Source organism: Columba livia, chromosome 10 (genome assembly GCF_036013475.1).
Source record: "Columba livia isolate bColLiv1 breed racing homer chromosome 10, bColLiv1.pat.W.v2, whole genome shotgun sequence".
NCBI classification, from domain to species: Eukaryota; Metazoa; Chordata; class Aves; order Columbiformes; family Columbidae; genus Columba; species Columba livia.
In genome coordinates this window covers 17,728,636-17,746,052 of record NC_088611.1, presented here as the reverse complement: position 1 = coordinate 17,746,052, position 17,417 = coordinate 17,728,636, and the positions used below count along the sequence as shown (strand labels likewise).

At 37.7% G+C, this 17,417-nt stretch overlaps 1 protein-coding gene across 9 annotated transcripts in view; it reads right to left on the bottom strand.

Moving 5' to 3' along the window:
* CFAP20DC (CFAP20 domain containing) overlaps positions 1 to 16,814 on the bottom strand; it is a 46,170-nt gene extending 29,356 nt beyond the window's left edge. The window contains exons 1-9 of one of the 9 annotated variants that reach the window (XM_065075572.1): positions 16,502 to 16,640; positions 14,986 to 15,212; positions 13,479 to 13,565; positions 11,225 to 11,314; positions 10,648 to 10,741; positions 9,717 to 9,789; positions 5,594 to 5,708; positions 4,554 to 4,710; positions 1,831 to 1,992 (exon numbers count right to left, since the gene is read on the bottom strand). In XM_065075572.1, coding sequence (XP_064931644.1) covers positions 1,831 to 1,992; positions 4,554 to 4,710; positions 5,594 to 5,708; positions 9,717 to 9,789; positions 10,648 to 10,741; positions 11,225 to 11,314; positions 13,479 to 13,499 — 712 coding nt within the window. In that variant the 5' untranslated portion in view covers positions 13,500 to 13,565; positions 14,986 to 15,212; positions 16,502 to 16,640. Of the gene's footprint in view, positions 1 to 1,830; positions 1,993 to 4,553; positions 4,711 to 5,593; positions 5,709 to 9,716; positions 9,790 to 10,647; positions 10,742 to 11,224; positions 11,315 to 13,478; positions 13,566 to 14,985; positions 15,213 to 16,336 lie in introns of all 9 variants that reach the window. The other 8 variants (XM_065075576.1, XM_065075575.1, XM_065075574.1 and 5 more) reach the window with 8 other exon arrangements.
* Positions 16,815 to 17,417: the final 603 nt, after the last annotated feature.

The following is a 17,417-nucleotide window of genomic DNA, read 5'->3' as shown; positions in this document are numbered from 1 at the left end:
TACAATTAATTATTTTACTCTATATACATAATGGTTACAAATCTTTGTAGTCCAGACAGTAAAATCTGAGTCTTATTTTAAATTAACGTCCATTTTTCTGTTTAGATACATCATTCATACTATTGTATTCATCTAAGTTTTACAGTCCCTCGTATTCTGACAACCCAGGCAAGAAGTATTGATTTTAATACAGTCACTGAGAAACTGAATTCCACAATTTCCTCTGCTATTTCGAAAACAAACGTAAAATCAAACTTCCCAACAGAACTTTGGCTTGACCGCTTGTAGGGCGATAATACTCTAAAAATATTATTTGCCCTTTAATATTACAAAATTGGTACTAGCGTGTAAAATAAAGCTGAATGTAATTTAAGTAAATGTACGATGGGTCTTACCCTAAGCAAGAATTTAGAACCTCTCCTATAAATTTCCACTGCTGTAGGCACAGGCTGCTGTTACTCAAGAGGTATCAATATACCATGAGAGCAAAAGTCAACAACTTGAACAAGCATCAGCATGGTAGCTTAGTGACAATGATCAAATCTTTAAGTTTTGGGGTTTTTTTGTTGTTTTTTTTGTTTGTTTGGTTTTTTTTTTTTGAGTTCTTTTTCATATACCAGTAAAAGCAGAAGAAAATAAGTTTAAAAAGTATTTTCTTAAATATTTCATATTATCAAGGTTGTTCCTAAAGAAACACTTCATACAAAGTTAATTTTTCTTTAGAGTGCTACATATTAAATACGATTTTTGGCTGTAATCATCTTGTCTTCTATACTATTAAACTTCACCAGTGGTTACCATTCCCTGTAATTTATCTTATTCATTTGGTCAATACTTTCTACAAGTATTTCCAGAGCATTTTGACAGAAATGGTGGAAATGGTCATTCCCTGAATTCAAACACTGAGGATGAGAATCCTCAAGCCTGAGAAAGCACTAAAGACAGTGGAATAAAAATGTAGCTTCCTCATCTACAGCACCACTTCTAACATCGCCTACGCTGGAGAAGATGTATTGGAAATGGATCCTTTAACTGATTTGCTTCTCCAGACCCACTTTGAAGCTACTTCAGACCTACTTCCTTCTCAAAAGATGTTCTAACTGCCCTGGTTTAGTATGATGAATCAATGACTCATAAAAGCTGGTACAGAGTAAGGGGAAAACGAAAAACTTTAGTAAGACATAGCAATTATTATATGGGTCAAATTAAAGGCTTAGTCTTGTGTCTTGTACAGAAGCCAATAACAATGTAAGAAAGGAGTAAAGACGATGCCTATAGTGAGATTTCACTGTGTGTTTTTCTAAGCTGTAGAAGTAAGAAGTTTATGTACTTCTTAAGTTTAAGCTGAAAATAACCATCGATTCAACTTTTTATAATAAAAAAAGTTAAATTATCAGTTCTCCATGAAGGAGATGAATCAGAGCATACAAAATATTCTCCTTTTAAAATCCATTATAACCCTTTTGTTTTTTAAAAAAGTGCCTGTACATATTCCAGGATATTTACTATTGCAAGTGGATCTACAGAAACTGGATTTACAAAACCAGTAATAACCCGGGAGTGTAACAACTGAACGGCCACACTTCAATTTACATTCAGAAGACATGCCTCAAATATTATTATAAATCCAATGTTTGAATTAGAATTCTTCAGGCTGCACACAGATCTCAAACTATAAAACAGACGTGTCTATATGCTCATGATACTGCAGCTATGCAAGAGTTTTCATGTTTAAGCCACTGGAACTCTTAATGCGTACTTTTACAAAAAAATCCATTATTTGTACACATACTGTATAGATCATATTCACAATGTTTTCATACAACACACCTGTTTCTTGTGCCGTCACTGGATGTCTCCTGCATCTTATTTCTGGCTTGTGAATTTTAGTCAGGTTCAGCACTTGTGTAACTTGCGGCACATCCGTATTCAGCCGGCAGGTTCGAGGAATAGCATCTGTGGGCCCACGTGGCATAAACGGGACACAGGGAACTAGAATCAAAACACATGGGTTTTACTTTGCTCAGATGACACGATGGGATTAAATTCAACTGACATTATTTGTTAGATTATTTTACTTCAGTTCATATGGTGGGTCTGAACTTAATAGATTATGGTCATTTGAAAAATTTGCTGCAATTGGCCACAATTAATACAGTAAGTATGTAAATTCTGAAGTGATACTACATATTTTTTTAGGCAAAGAAAATTGAATACATTTAAATTAAGAAATACCCACCAATGGCTGGAATAGTCATAATAAACCAGCTTCTTTCATCTAGCAAATGAACAAGCAGAACAGAATCACAAAATACATTTCCTTAATTTTTATTACAACTCAGCTTTAATTCTAATATTGACACCCTGATTTTCAGACAAAATGAACGTCTGAAAATGGTATTGATATCAGAGAAGTCCCGTACATGCAAATAAAAAATTCACAAGCTTTAATTCCAAAGGTTGGACACCATTACGCTTTCAGGACAGACTAAAAAGCCATGAACTGATCTATTCTTGGGACATCAGGCACTAGTAGAACGTGATCTGATTGTCTCTGCCTTCCCTTTGATAACCAACATAGACTAAGTTTATGATAGTTCTTCTCTACAAAGACAGATATCCAGAGTCAGAACCATTCCTGATGTTGTGATGCAAATTCATTCCAAATTTTATACGACCTGAATATATTAAGTTAATGAACGTTAGCTTCTTTTCCAAGGATAAGAAAACATAACCCCCAAACTGAACACAAATAATGAACCAAGTTTTGAGATCCTAATAGAAAAAAAATCAAGTGTCCCATGCTACATTTTATTTTTTCACCAAGCCAGTACATTATTTACTGTTGTAAGGCAATACTTAGTGATAAAAACCACAACGTAACCTCAGGATTACTATAGAAAACAGAAACCAGGTATATATAAAGCTTGTATGCCCCAATGTTACAAGGCACATAAATTCTTTCCTCTTCTATTTCAATGATCTCATATAGAAATAATTTCTTAGTATACGTGGTTTCTCCTTTCAACTTGCTATCATTTTAAGAATGCAAAACATACTAAGGAAGAACACCCACGTTGCACCTTGAAATCACTGTTTGTACCACCAAGGAGGCTTAAGCAGAGAACTTGACCCTCATTACAAGTTGCAATGTCATTGCAGTCAGTGGAACTCCACTAACTGGTCCGACCATGTGAGAGGAAGCAAGCTTTATCAAATCATCATTGTGAACTCAAAGTTCATTAATAATAACAAAAAACTACTATTGTTTTTCTGTAACTGAGTATGAAATATAGAGTTATTTTAATACAGCCAAACTTTGAGACTTGCCTAGATAAGGAAATGTGTAAATATACAGAAAATACTAATGGCCACCAGCTGTGTAATAATCACAGAATTAATAATCCAGTAATTAAAGTGCGATATTCTACCATGTACACAGTTTATTAAAGCTGTCTATTCATTATGCTAACTACATTTTGGAATTTTGGAACTAATTTAAAACATTTATGCACATTTCAAAATCTGTTTATTATAGAAGGGAGAAAATGAACCAACAGAAAAAAAGCCAACGAGGCCTCTCACTGCAGTTTCTGCTGAGACTTCACCAGATTCTCTCTGTAGCCATTTTTTGAGTTAATATTCTTCCCAACCTTACCAACACACTCTCCCTTACTGGTTTAGGTTTTCCAAATGGAAGATGCATTTTGTTAAATATACAATACTGCTAACTGTCCCTCCTTTGGAAAGCAGAATTCTTTTTTCAGGTGTGCTCCTTCAAAAACCACTGAACGAGAACTGGAATGAAATCAAAGCACAACTAGGCTGCCTCTAAAATAAGAAAGTGCCAGCTGTGCTTTTATAAATTCCTCCTCTATTACTGCAAATATCAGCAAGGAATGAAGTTCTCTCCCTTGGAAAATAATGACTCAGGATTATGATGCTAGTTATGAAACTTCTGACCAATATCCTGCTCTACTACAAATATAATCTCTCATTTTTCACCTCATCACCAATATTACTTTTCCAATGAACAAGGACACATTAGGATAAACGGACTAAAGATCACAGAAAGACGTTTATGATAGTTTCACAGCTCTGTTTCATTCAATAACGTTTTGTTATAGTTTTGCCTTGAATTATTTAAAGAAGAAAGCTTTCATCAGCTGCTGATGTCCAAAATTAAGAAAACAAGCAGTAAATGCTGCTGAGTTGAGGTATTTATCTTGCCTTTCAGATACTCTCTTATTGGCCAAAACCCGATTTCTATCAGCATATTATACCCTCATTAACCCAGGCTCTCTACTTGATAAATCTTGCTAGAATGTCTTCAATAAAATACCTCTAAGGATATAAATGTTTAAAACAGAGGAGTACACATATATTTAATTAGTCACCTGAAGTTCAACCCTATCAGATATAATATGCTGTAATACCACTTCATTTTTTATGAAATCATGTAATCTTTCAAATTGCCAATCTGATGACTAAGAAGCTTTTGATTTTATAATACGAACAGTTTTCATTAAGACTACACAGTAATTACAACACACCATCTTCCTCAGCTGTATCTTGAGGCTTGGATTTTAAAGTGAAGATCTTTCTCAGTTTACAGTTAGCTGAAATAATAATTCCATCCAAAGACTGGAAGACAGCTCCTCCAAATATTCCACTGGTGAATGCTACCAAGTCAATACACATATTGCACCACTAGAAGAGAGAAACAATATTCTTTAATAAAACCCAAACACCAATCATTGCAGAAGAGTATTTGTGTATAGTTGCCTAGAAATGAAGACTGTGTAATATTAGATTCTCACAGACTGCGATCCTCAACACATAACTTTTTGATAATAAAATGATATTGCTGTATTCACACTTACAACAATTACTTATACAAACAAACTAGTATGTATGACTTAGTGACTGCGAGCCCAAATGAGCTCTAGCATATCCACAGTATGTTTTGCAGCTATTTTGAGGTGACCTGTGAGAAAAGACATTTATTGAAGGTTTTCGGGGGAGGGGGGTGTGTGTGTGGGGGAAGGGGTGTGAAAAGTTATTCAATATATGTTGTGGCTGGGGGTTGGAGAGGAGAACAGGTTGAAGCTGAGGCTATTGTTTTATTTTAATCAGTTTGACATATACATTGCTTTATATATATCAGCATCTGGAAGAACCTGAAACCTGTGCAAACAGCCATCAGCTACAGTCTACCTGCAGCTCCTATGAACGTGACTGAAGGTCAATACAGGAGAAGATACACATGAACAGGAACACTATAAAGTATCAGAGACACAGAGAACTTTATAAAGCCTGAACAGACAGAAATGACAGATAAACACATCACAAACAACATTAATCTAGGAAAATGGGAATGAACTCCTAATGTTAGAAGATGGGCAGAAGAGTAAGTAGGATTAAGCGGTTCTGATACCATCCAGTAAAGGGTCATTCACACGGACCCTGCAGTGGCGTGAGCTGAATTCTAAAGCAAGCAGTAATTTCAACAGGTCTATAAATTTACATAAGACATTTGTGATAAAAAAACTGTGCTCAACCACAGTTCAAGGAATATTCCTAAAGTACCTACTATATTGCGCTTGATCGTAAACAGAGGAATTTTTGCATGCAGAGTGGTTACAGACAACTCCTTGTGGACTGTTGATAAATACAATCTTCTTTTAATATTTCCTAAATCAGTTATCCTATAAAAGAAAAAGCAAGAGAGAACGGAACAGATCTTTGTCAATTCAATAACCAAGTATCTTTGGGTGAACACAAAAGGAGTATTCATATGCAGAACCTTTATGTCAGTGTCAGCAAACACAGAATTTAAGAATTACTACTTCTACAAGATGAGCAATAAGATCTCTTGCTCAAATTCAAACTTGGTGGCTATAGTCCTACATATATAAAATCACTTTACATGCTAATTTTATTTTGAGAGTCTACACTCTTTACTGGATTTCCATAGCCCTTTAGACTAGGAAAGAATTCAATCCATACGCACTGAGAAGCCAGTAGGCCAATAGTCACACTTGTTTCTGCCTCTTAAGCTTGTGCTGTCTTGGGACACGCTGTCACCTGCTAACTAGAAAACATTATTTGATTTCTTTTCCTAAAAAGGCCTCTGTCATTTTATAAAGACTCTTTCTCATCTTAAAAATAGCCACAAGACATTGTCTGTCCATTTAACTTCCAGAGCACATTATCTTCAAATGTGAATTATAACACAAGTTTTATCCTTCTCCCTCCTGAAAATTATCAGGTACCTTAGCAATAGAAAGGCCATTAGTAAACATACAGCTCAGTTACATTCTGAAACACAACACAAACTACATTCATTTAGATAAAAATACACACATTTATATCAGAATCTCTTATATAAGTCTAAAATAAGCTGTTTCTTGTGATGCTATGTGTGCTGCAAAAAGCAGCCAACCATAGATATAAAGTTATGATCACACCTAAAGAAGTTTAAAATTTATTTCAGTAAAGAAATTTAAAACAAAAATATTTATATTCTACAGGTGAAAGTAGGTGAAACATTTGAAGAACAGGCAAAATTGGTCTTAAAATTCTGTAAAATCATTTATTTCCTTGGAGAATATCATTTGAGAGCTGCTGTAACTTTCAGACTTCCCAGCTACTTTGCTTTTTGGAAAATAAAACTAAACCAAGAGTCTTATGAAACTTTTTCTGAACTAATTCTGACAAAGGGAGTTCGAATGTCACAACTCAGTTGTAAGCTGACTCAAGAGTACTTGTGGTGAAACTCAACCATTGTTTTTGTTATCAGAAACACAACCTATGTTAAACCTACAAAGGCAAGAAACACCTGCAGTACACATTTGATTTTCAAAGATGCATTAAACAACAACAACAAAAATCTATGTAGGAGTTAATGTATTTTTATTTTGTGTGTGCTCGAGTATTTATATCGAAGGGTCAGACATGTGATAGAAAAGTAATGAGACTATGTTGAGAAAAATGAGGTAGTCAACAGGAAAAATCAACCTCATTTATAATAATATTCCTGTGATCAGCAGGTGCACAACTCTCCCAGCTATGGTCATTAACGGCATTCATTTCACACTTAACATCTACATTTACAAAGCATTTGAAAGTAAAATTACCTTCCAATTCAATTTTCAATTTTATTTTATACCTTCAACTTTGATTGACTATTCTCCTCACAATGGTAACTATAGTGACATTGCAAGTAAATGGCAGCAGCTACCCAGGAGTACAGATAAACTCATCTTCTCAGATTACCTATTCACTTTGCTTCTGTACATGTAAGAGTTTATAACCATTTGTTAATGTTCAATTCAAGGCTTAAAATGAACTTAGAAAAAAATGATGCTGGACTATTGAAGGGATGCTTCATTTATCAGGCTCACTTGTTCTTAAAATGAAAGTGTTTTTCTCCTCATAAATGACCTAAACTGGAAGTTTACCAAACACGAAAGCAGATATTTCATTGATGTTGCTAAGCAAAGAGAAAGTCCCATACAATTTATTATTAATGGAAATCTCTCTGTATCCCGATCAAAATCCAGATAGAATCATCTGCTAAAGCTTTACTACTAGTATGTTGGTATATTATAGTACTTAGCAATTGTAGTGACATCAAAACCTCTCTTGTGCTGCTCCAAGCAGCTCACAAGCTCTGCAGGCTACTTAGACCCTAAGACTTTATGTACTGGACAGATTTAGATACCACACCAGTTTTCTGGTTTAACTCTAGCAGGATATTATGGGGTTTATTTTTTTAACTTTCTCCCAAGATAATGCAAAAGAGATTATCATCAAAATAATTGAAGATAACATTCATATTTTTTAGCCACCTGGATCTCCAGGTGGAAGCAATTTCTCAGTGTTTCAGGATGATTTTTCAGCCCCAAAGTTGTCCTTTCTTTCTGCCTTCCTCACCTTGGGAAATGTGTCCACTGACAAACTTTGAACCTATAGCTTTTAACAGAAGGTGGGGTTTTTTTGTTGCAAAAATGAGAAACTTATTCTGACTTCTCCCCTTCAATAACTGAAGAAATGAGAAATTACAGCCACAAAACACCCGAGGGAAAAAAAATATCCAACGAAACAGCCTCTGCAAATGACACATTAAACACAGGCTACAAGCATTGAAGGAAAGGAGAGTTCAATGCCTGAGAATATTCTGGGTGGAGCACATATTCAGTTCTTCAGATAAATTTTGGTACCCATCTGTATCTGTTCAACCAACACCAAGAATCACAAATTCCTTGATTGATACCTTTCAAAAGTAGAAGCAGAGCAAAGGTTTTTATAGAGGCATAGACGGGTGGCAAGTACCCAAAAGAACCCAACTCAATACGACACCATAGAAAATCTGGATTCCTGTACCTGTCACTAAGTCTCTGCCATCTGTCTACAAAATGCCTATGAGAACTACATCTATGTACTTGATTTCTGTTCACTGTGTGACATATCCTGTTTGTTTATCCTTGGAAGATTTTCTCAATGTTCAGATTCTAAAACCATGGTAGAAATTCAGCATGCCACAGTGGAATACATAATGTTACCAACATGCTGCAGGTCACAAAAGCCCCCTAACACAAACCACTGAGACTAAAATACCTGCATGGATTCTTATAAATCCACGGAAGAATTTTAACACATATGACTCAATTCACACTAGCATATTCCTTGTTAAAATAACAAAATATTCCAAGATGACTCTACTTATATGAAGGTACAGAAGATAACAAAACTACCCAGCAACATTAAGTAACACACCGTCCTAAATTTATGAAATAGATTATTCACATCATAATGAATGCTATTTCTCTACTACAGTATAGCTGGAATGCTATTTTCTCAGCATCTCATTTTGTTCTCTTTGACTTAAACCTACAAGAGTTGTTTCCCCTTCCTCCCAGCACAAGAACCTTCAGACAATCAAGAAAAGCTGACACCTGCGGGTACAGATGAATGCGAACTCACAGAAAGACAAACAATAATACAAATCTGAATTAACTTTACTTAGTTTAATTGCATATCATTCAACCTATCATTTTCCTGCAGGGTTTTTGACGGCATATTTCTCTTGTTAATCCAAATCTTCAGTGTTCCAGTGGCTACAAAGCTGAGTAGGCTGTGCTGGTCACATACAGCTGGTGGGGAATGGTGTCCAAAGACTGACAATTGCCCAAGTTTAAAACTGTATTAAATCATTTCACATCAAACTAATGAAAAAAAAGGTCTGTTTCAACTGGATATCTTTCATTACAGCATGGACATAATTATACCAATTGAGCATTCCAAATTGATCGAGCTTTTTACCGTTCGTTTGGTTGCTTTTTTCTCTCCCCTGATTATTAGAATATATATTTATGTTTGCCCTGAACCAAAGGGTCCTGGAATAGTTATTTATAAATTGTTTATGAATTTTCAGGACACCCTTACGAGCCCAGATTTTCATGTTTGATAAATTCATGTCCCATTTTTTCAAATTTTTCATCAACTTCATGTGTGATTTTTAGAGCTTGTTCTGTCTTCAAAGGAACGTCACTATTTAAAACTTCCAAAAAATAATGATCTCATTAGCTTAATTACTTCTTATTGACTTGATAAGTCACTATGCTTTAATGCAAAATCTGCCACTGCAATTAATGGCTGCAATCAGACATTCAATTTACATTAAGTGTTTGAGGAAATTTAATGCGTCTTACAGTAACTCAGCAGAGAAGTCTTGTCCCAGTGGCACAAGAATCTGAAGTGTCAGAAACTGCTGGATCAGTCCCACTAGAAACAAGGAGAAAAATGAAATACATGTGCTATGTGCGTGCAGACACACAGTTCACCATCAAGCATTTCAATTGTGTACCATCCAGATAAGCTCCTGCGACACTATTTCCCAATGTTCACACAACAGATGAACGCGAGAAAAACCTGAAGAAAACCAATTCAAACTGCAAGAAAAGTGTTGGTTTAAAAGTCCCTTATGTGGCTTTGGTGGAACTCTCATGAAAATAAAAGGATTTTTTAAAAAAATTACAATTCTACATTCTGTTCCAAGAGTATGTAGACACCAAATATCCCATAGGAACTATAAAATAAAGTAATGTTTTCCTATCAAGATTATCTTACAGTTGTATGAAAGTTGCTCTCACATTTGTGACAATGTGCAGCTTATTAAACAACTTCAAAAAAAACCCCTGGGTAAAAATGCAATCCAGATCATTATAACAATATTCAGTGGAGGCTTCTGATATTAGAACAATAACAAAGGAGCTTAACTGAGGGAACAAACTCAAGAAATCTTTCAGAATTTAGGGAAAATAGGTAGTACTTTACTTTTGATACATTTTACTTTAATTTTTGCTACATAAAAGTAAAAATACTATAAAAAGTGAATGAGAAAGGGGACAGAAACTACTCCACATTCTGTAATGCCAACAGAATTACTGGCTTCAAGTGCTGGATGGAGTCAGAAGTGATTTGCCAGCCATCCGTCTGCTGCTAAAAACTGAGTGAAAAACCACTTTGCTAATGCTGAATTACACGCAAAGTAAGGGAGAATAATGTAAGCTTTGCATTCCAATAGAAAACCGATTTAATAATCTGAACAGCATCGCAGACATTTAATTCTTTGATACTTACAAGTTTGTCTAGTTTCCTTTGGCAGCTGCATTTTGTTGATTTGACTGCTCCCTTCAAGTACAAAAACAAAGCCCTTTACTTCTTTATCATATTCCTACAAAAAGGAACAGCAAACAAACATAAGCATCCTGATGGAACTCTTCTCACAGTCAACCCTGCTACTAACATGCAAAGCTACTTGTTTGTTTTTAAAATCACAGATGACGGGTGGCACTGCATGTATGACAGTAGTTGAAATATGATGGTAATAACATAATCCACAGAAATAAGTCATTTACTTATATATTTAAGGAACAAATATTGCTGACAAACAGGACTCGTGATCCTATGGGCTCAGCCTGATCCATCGGTTATCAGAACAGCAAAATTACTTCCTAAATATTTGAACTATAAAATTATGCTGTGACCAAGCCAGTCTGCAAGCAGGCATAAGAACTAATTTAGTCTGTCATAAAGGCAGAACTGCAAGCGAGAACTCCTCTGCCAGGTCAAAGCCCTCATTACCATCTAATTTAAAGCTTCATTCACATTTTTCTGTTTTATATTTGAAGTTTTAGAAGTTTCTTTAAAAACTTACTTTCCATATAGCTGATGGGCTGCCAAAAATCTTCCATTTTGCTCCTGGGTTCTTGCCTTGAGCACTGAATATTTCAACAAATGGGCCACCCTATGATAAAATGGTTTAAAGATACATGATCCAACCACATGTTCAGCCCAGAACCACCAACAGTTGGGGTGAGTCCATAAGAACAATCCCTCCTCACATCAGGCAGTTACCACAGTAACATTATCAATCAGTCAGATGGCAGAATATTAATAACAGTTTCTAAACTAAAATAATATAGCAATCCATATAGTCAATATTTGGCTTTATTACAGGATCAGAACATAAGGCTGAAGGAATACCATGGAATATTTTAGTTATTTCGTTTATAATGTCATTCTCTAAAAAGCAAAATTATTGTAAAAATTCTAACAACATGCTGGAGATTAGTAATTTATATTTGCCTATGGGTTATTTCTACAGCTCACCAAATGAAGCCAGTTTTAAAGCATACTGAAAAAAACATATTGCATATTGGATGTTTTGTCTGATTTCCTATGCAAACAAAATATACACAATTTGTGTACATATGTGCATATGTTTGGCTCTGTCTACACATGTGAGCATGTCAAAGACATCTCCCAGTAACTTCCCTACGAGTTACCAAATTGCAACCTGATTAGACCAGTTTGTGAAACCACAAACATTTTCTATATTTCTGAGCCAACTGAAGCGGCTCCACAGATCAGATCCTACCCATCTCACCATAAAGACCTAAGGACTGTACTCATGCTGCAGCCGTCATAAGCATCATCAAATTAATACTGGGAAAAGATTATGAACGCCCCTGCCAGGTGAAAACTCCTTAGACAGAACAGCCCAGAGTCTAACCACAGGCTCTTGGGGAGGCAGCTTTATCATCTCTGCTTAGGGAATTATTTGCTTCAATATTTTTCACATTCGATGTCACAAAAAATGTGACAGCTGATGTATTCAGCCTGTAGTTTGATAAGAATCTTTTTGAGTAGCATGGTTGACCTAATCCATCCTTACAACTCCACCACTCCCTTCTCATTCCTCCTTCCCTGCACTCCCCGGTTCTCTTTATGCTCAGCTGCCCAAACTATTGTAAACAAGTCAGAATGAGGAAGAGGGGCGAGCAGCCTTGCCGGCAAAATAAATGCTCTTCAAAGTATGTTTTCAGAGAACATCAATGCTGCACTGTATATGAATTAGGTGTTTTCCTCTGCCCAGTCATGTTGCTAATCCCAGCAACTAGACTTACTGAGTTCTAAGGAGATTCAAAATGGCATTCCATAAACCACACTTATTAAATAATTTTTAAATTTATAATGGATTTAAAAAAAATACAGCATACTATCAGTTTTAAAGTTACCTGACATATCTAACGACTAAAGGATCAAGCTCTCAGAAAGTTAAAAGGGATTCTCGACTGCAGAGTTGTATGTGCTTGTAGCAAATCTTAACAAACAATTGGCTTTTTATCGCATATTTACAAGTACATTTTCTCAATAATTCAGTGCTCGAGTAGGACCTGATTTGAGGTTAAACTAACTGAACATGACACTGAAAACGACCAGACATGACAGAAGAGAATGCTGAACACACACTGATAGGAGCAGCTGAGTGAAGTCACTCAGTGCCGCAGTGGATGGGCTGGATCTCCCGGGTGCTCCAGGGGCAACAAGAAGCTGTGAAATGTCACCATCAGTCAGAGGGGAGTATGGGGCATCTTTTGGGGAGCACAATCCTGCAAAGCCAACAGCACCCAGGCAGCAGTATCAGAAATAGCATATAAAGCTGAGATAGGCCAGGTAACAGCATCGGAAATACCAGTGTTGGGTACTGATGTAGCACATCTGGCGGCTGGGGTGGGCTGCTCTCTCGGGAGGGGATCGGTGCGGAGAAAGGGATGTGAATGATGTGACCAGCATTGTCACAACCCTGTGCTGGACCAAGAGAACAAACCAACCCCCTTTCTGATTATACTTCCCATGTCGGGGTGGGAGCAGCCGGGTTGAGTTCCCCACCCCACGACAATAAAGACAAAAAGCCATTGGTAACATCACGCTGGTGTCCATTCTAGACCTGACAGCATCAGCATCTACCTGCTGTTCCGTAATATTTACATTAAAATACCGAATAATGAAACAGTTCAAAACGTTTCTGTACCCGGATTTTCTGCCCCCTGGAATAAGCCAATTTAATTGAGTTCTCTCAGAGGTGAAACGAAAGAGGGCAAAAAATAAAACTACTTCTGTTTTACCTGATATTGATTTTTGAACATTTTCCAGCTTTCACAGGCAAAAAATAATTTCAGCTTCTCAATCAGTAAGGACACTTACAGACTGCACTGGAGAAAAAAAAAAACACAGATAAAAAACTTTATATAGGATTGGACAATAAAAAAAGCTTATACTGAAACCCCAACCATATTTCAAAAGATAAGAATGCTATTACAAAATGCTTTTTATGAGTATAGAATGTTTATCAACTGCATCAGAGTGCTATCACAAAGGAATTAAGATCAAAAAAATGTAAACAATGACATTGTCTTGGAAACATTCTCTTTGTGCATCAAGTACTCAGCGATGCCTTTTCTTATATTCAACGTAAAATTACTAATTTTATGTCAGTCCTTATTTTTAACAATGAAGGTTTCCTTATTCCTTAAAAATGCTTGAGAATAATCTTTAATACACATTTTTTATTATCCTTTGTTATTGAGCGCCCACTGGAAAACATTCGACTCCGTTGAAGAGCAGCTTAACATTTAATATAGAAAAAGAGAAACATATGGAACAGCTGCAATAGAAACCACTCCATCTAGAGACACTTGGCAGAGACTTCTGAGACAAATTATCTTCTTTCACATGCAGCATTCTTCTTTAGGATGATACGACTCAAACCAAGCACTTCAGTTATTGGAGGGCTGCTTAAGTCAATGTGAATTAGGAGATGTCTGAAGCTAGAGAATCAGAACAGTAAGAAGTGAAGTGACTGATACGGGAAGCCTCGCACATCCCTTCGATCCTGCTGAGTGTCTGCAGTTTCACCCAAATTTAACAGAAAGTGAAGGCGCCCTGAACATAAAAGGCAGTTGTCGATCTCCAAAGACAGGTAGAACCAGAACAGGGGACAACGTTCACCTGCCCTGTGAAAACAGAGCGCTCATCAACTCAGCAAAAATCCTTTCACAAGACTGTGTCTCACGTTTATATAATATACTTTATGTTCTGCGCTTCAGTTCAGGCACAGACCCCTTTTAATTACTGGATGTTTTTGAACCTGAAACCATTTTGTTAAATATACGTGTGGCTGCTCATAGAGAACAGTTTAATTCCCACAATCAGAAAGGGACAAAAAGTTTAACAAAATTTACAAGAAGATAGATGGCTGTGAATGAACTAGAAATTCAGTTACCTTATGCATGAGTTCATAAAGGATTAGAGCAGCAGTCTATTTTAAAAAGCATATAATCATTCATTGAGGAAAACTTGATGAAATCTGTTGATGTTTAACCATAATTATTTTAATCAGCAACAATTAAATTAAGTCTAAAAGTTGTCTGTAAATAAAATTAAAAAGTAAAAAAATTCAGATATTAGAAATTTATCTCATGCTGCTCCCAGAAACACTAGTTCATTTTATACCTTTTGGTTATAAGTAAAATGAAGCTTAGGAACCATAGCGTTGGTAACAGTCTGACTATAATTACACTACATATTTTGGAACAAACGTTTAGTGTGTAGTAAGTAGAGGCCAAGTTTCACCTTCATTACCATACCAACTTTCAGGTTGGAAAGGTTGAAGCCACTTAAAAAGGTTGACAGCTACTGGATCTGCAGACATGGCCACAGTCAGAATCACACGCATGACACAGAAAGTAATACTTTGTTTTCTTCACTGTTTTCTCATGAAGTCCACCAGACTTTCCTAAGAGCCAGCCCGCCAACAGCAAATCACACCAGGCTTTGAAGGAAGATACCAACAGCTCCAACTGAAAACACAGGCTTAGTGTCAGTCAATGACAAACCATCAAGAACGTAGGTCATAAAGTTAAGCAACAATGGAAGATATTTATCTTTGGAAGAACAGATTCCTATCAGGATTTACCTTGCGAAGTCTTGATTTGCGCACTGATTTGATCATTACTTACACAATGTTTCCTACATCAAAACTAGAGCAGCAGCGGAAAGGGCCCTCTAATCCTTCCATTCACACAAACCCCTCCATCCTATGACATCTTAGGTATATTTTTTCTTCAAACTGGAACTTTTCATATAATTTCAATAATATTTGTGTTTATGTAGCCCCACGATTCAAACAGTTGGTCTCTAGTAAGTTACAAGCAAAAGAGTATTTCACAAATAGCAAATGCAAGCAGACCTTTGTGCTTGTTTAAATTACTTACACTACACACTGTTCTGGCCCCAAGGGAGACGGAGATGGACAGACTCACACAGTCCTAAAAACCTTCATAGTCATGGTTAGTCCCTTGACTTAAAAGGGACTATTTACATCAGCATCTAAATACATTTTTCTGTTTAACATCCCAGTACTGAAAAAGCTGTGTTTATTTAACATTTTCTATTCTAAAGTCAAGCATGAAGCAAGGTGAATATGCACCTACTAGTGATTTGCATTGAAACACCAAATGAGACAAATACACTATTTTTGGCAGGGAACACAGGCTTAGACCCAGAACCATTAATACATATAACTCCCCATCACGGGCCCAAAGCCAGAGCTGATGTATGGCCGGACACACAGCGAGAGCCATTCATCACCCACAAAGGGGTTTACCATCTTCTAAATGAATTCCACCCATTGCATATTTAAAACTGGGTTTGTAACACTGCTATATATATTTTCTCAAAATACAAGTTAACATAATTCACGGGCAGAAAGCCCGTTAGTAAACTACACTAAGACTACTGGTGCTCCTAGGCGAAAAGCTGCACAGCTCTGCACACAACTCCCAGAATTAAGAAGGAAAAAAAATAAAGCTTTTAACTTTAAAAAACTGACCATAAAGCTTTAAAAAAATAATAAAATAAAGCTTTTAACTTTAAAAAACTGATCATAAAATGTTCAGACACGAGCACCAGCACCCCCGCACACCTGTTTACCGGCGCCACGGCCGCGTCCCCCAGCGCCGGGCGGCCCCCCCGCCACTCCGGGGCAGCCCTGGCCGGGTGCCGGTGCCGGCTCCGCTCCGTCCCCACCGCTCGCCACAGACACCCGGGGCCGCTCAGGCCGGGAGCTCCGGCCCACGCCAGGACCCACCTGGGCGAGGGTGGTCGGGGACGAGGCGGCACCTACGGACCGGGCGGGTCCGCCCAGCACGGAGGGATCCGGTTAAAATGGCGGCGCACGGGGCGTGTCTCGACCCCGTCCGTCATGGCCGGCGCCCGTTACCTGCGGCTTCGTCCGTGGGTTCGGGTTTCATTGTCTGTGGATCTTAAAAGCGTGAGGCGTGTATTTCGCTCCTTGAACTCCCCCTCTACTGTGCCCTGGTGAGAGCACATCTGGAATGTTGCATCCAGTTCTGGGCCCCTCAGTTCCAGAAGGACAGGGAACTGCTGGAGAGTCCAGTGCAGGGCAACAAAGATGATGGAGTGGAGCAACTCCCGTATGAGGAAAGGCTGAGGGAGCTGGGGCTCTTCAGCTTGGAGGAGAGGATACTGAGGGGCGACCTCATTAATGTTTATAAATATGTAAAGGGTGAGTGTCATGAGGATGGAGCCAGGCTCTTCTCGGTGACAACCAGTGATAGGACAAGGGGCAATGGGTTCAAACTGGAACACAGGATTTTCCACTTCAATATGAGAAGAAGCTTCTTCTCAATAAGGGTAACAGAGCACAGCAACAGGCTGCCCAGGGAGGTTGTGGAGTCTCCTTCTCTGCAGACATTCCAACCCGCCTGGACACCTTCCTGTGTAACCTCATCTGGGTGTTCCTGCTCCATGGGGGGATTGCACTGCATGAGCTTTCCAGGGCCCTTCCAGCCCCTGACATTCTGTGATTCTGTGACTGCCACGGGCCACCAAGTGAATAAACCCTGGCTAAAGGTGGCAGAGAAGGTGGTGCTGGCCCCCTCAGGGGGCACTCGTGTGAAATGGCACCGTGTCACCTGTGAGGGGCTTTTGAGTGCACGTGTTCCTGAGGACACAGCTCCTAAAACACTTTAAGGCTTCATGTG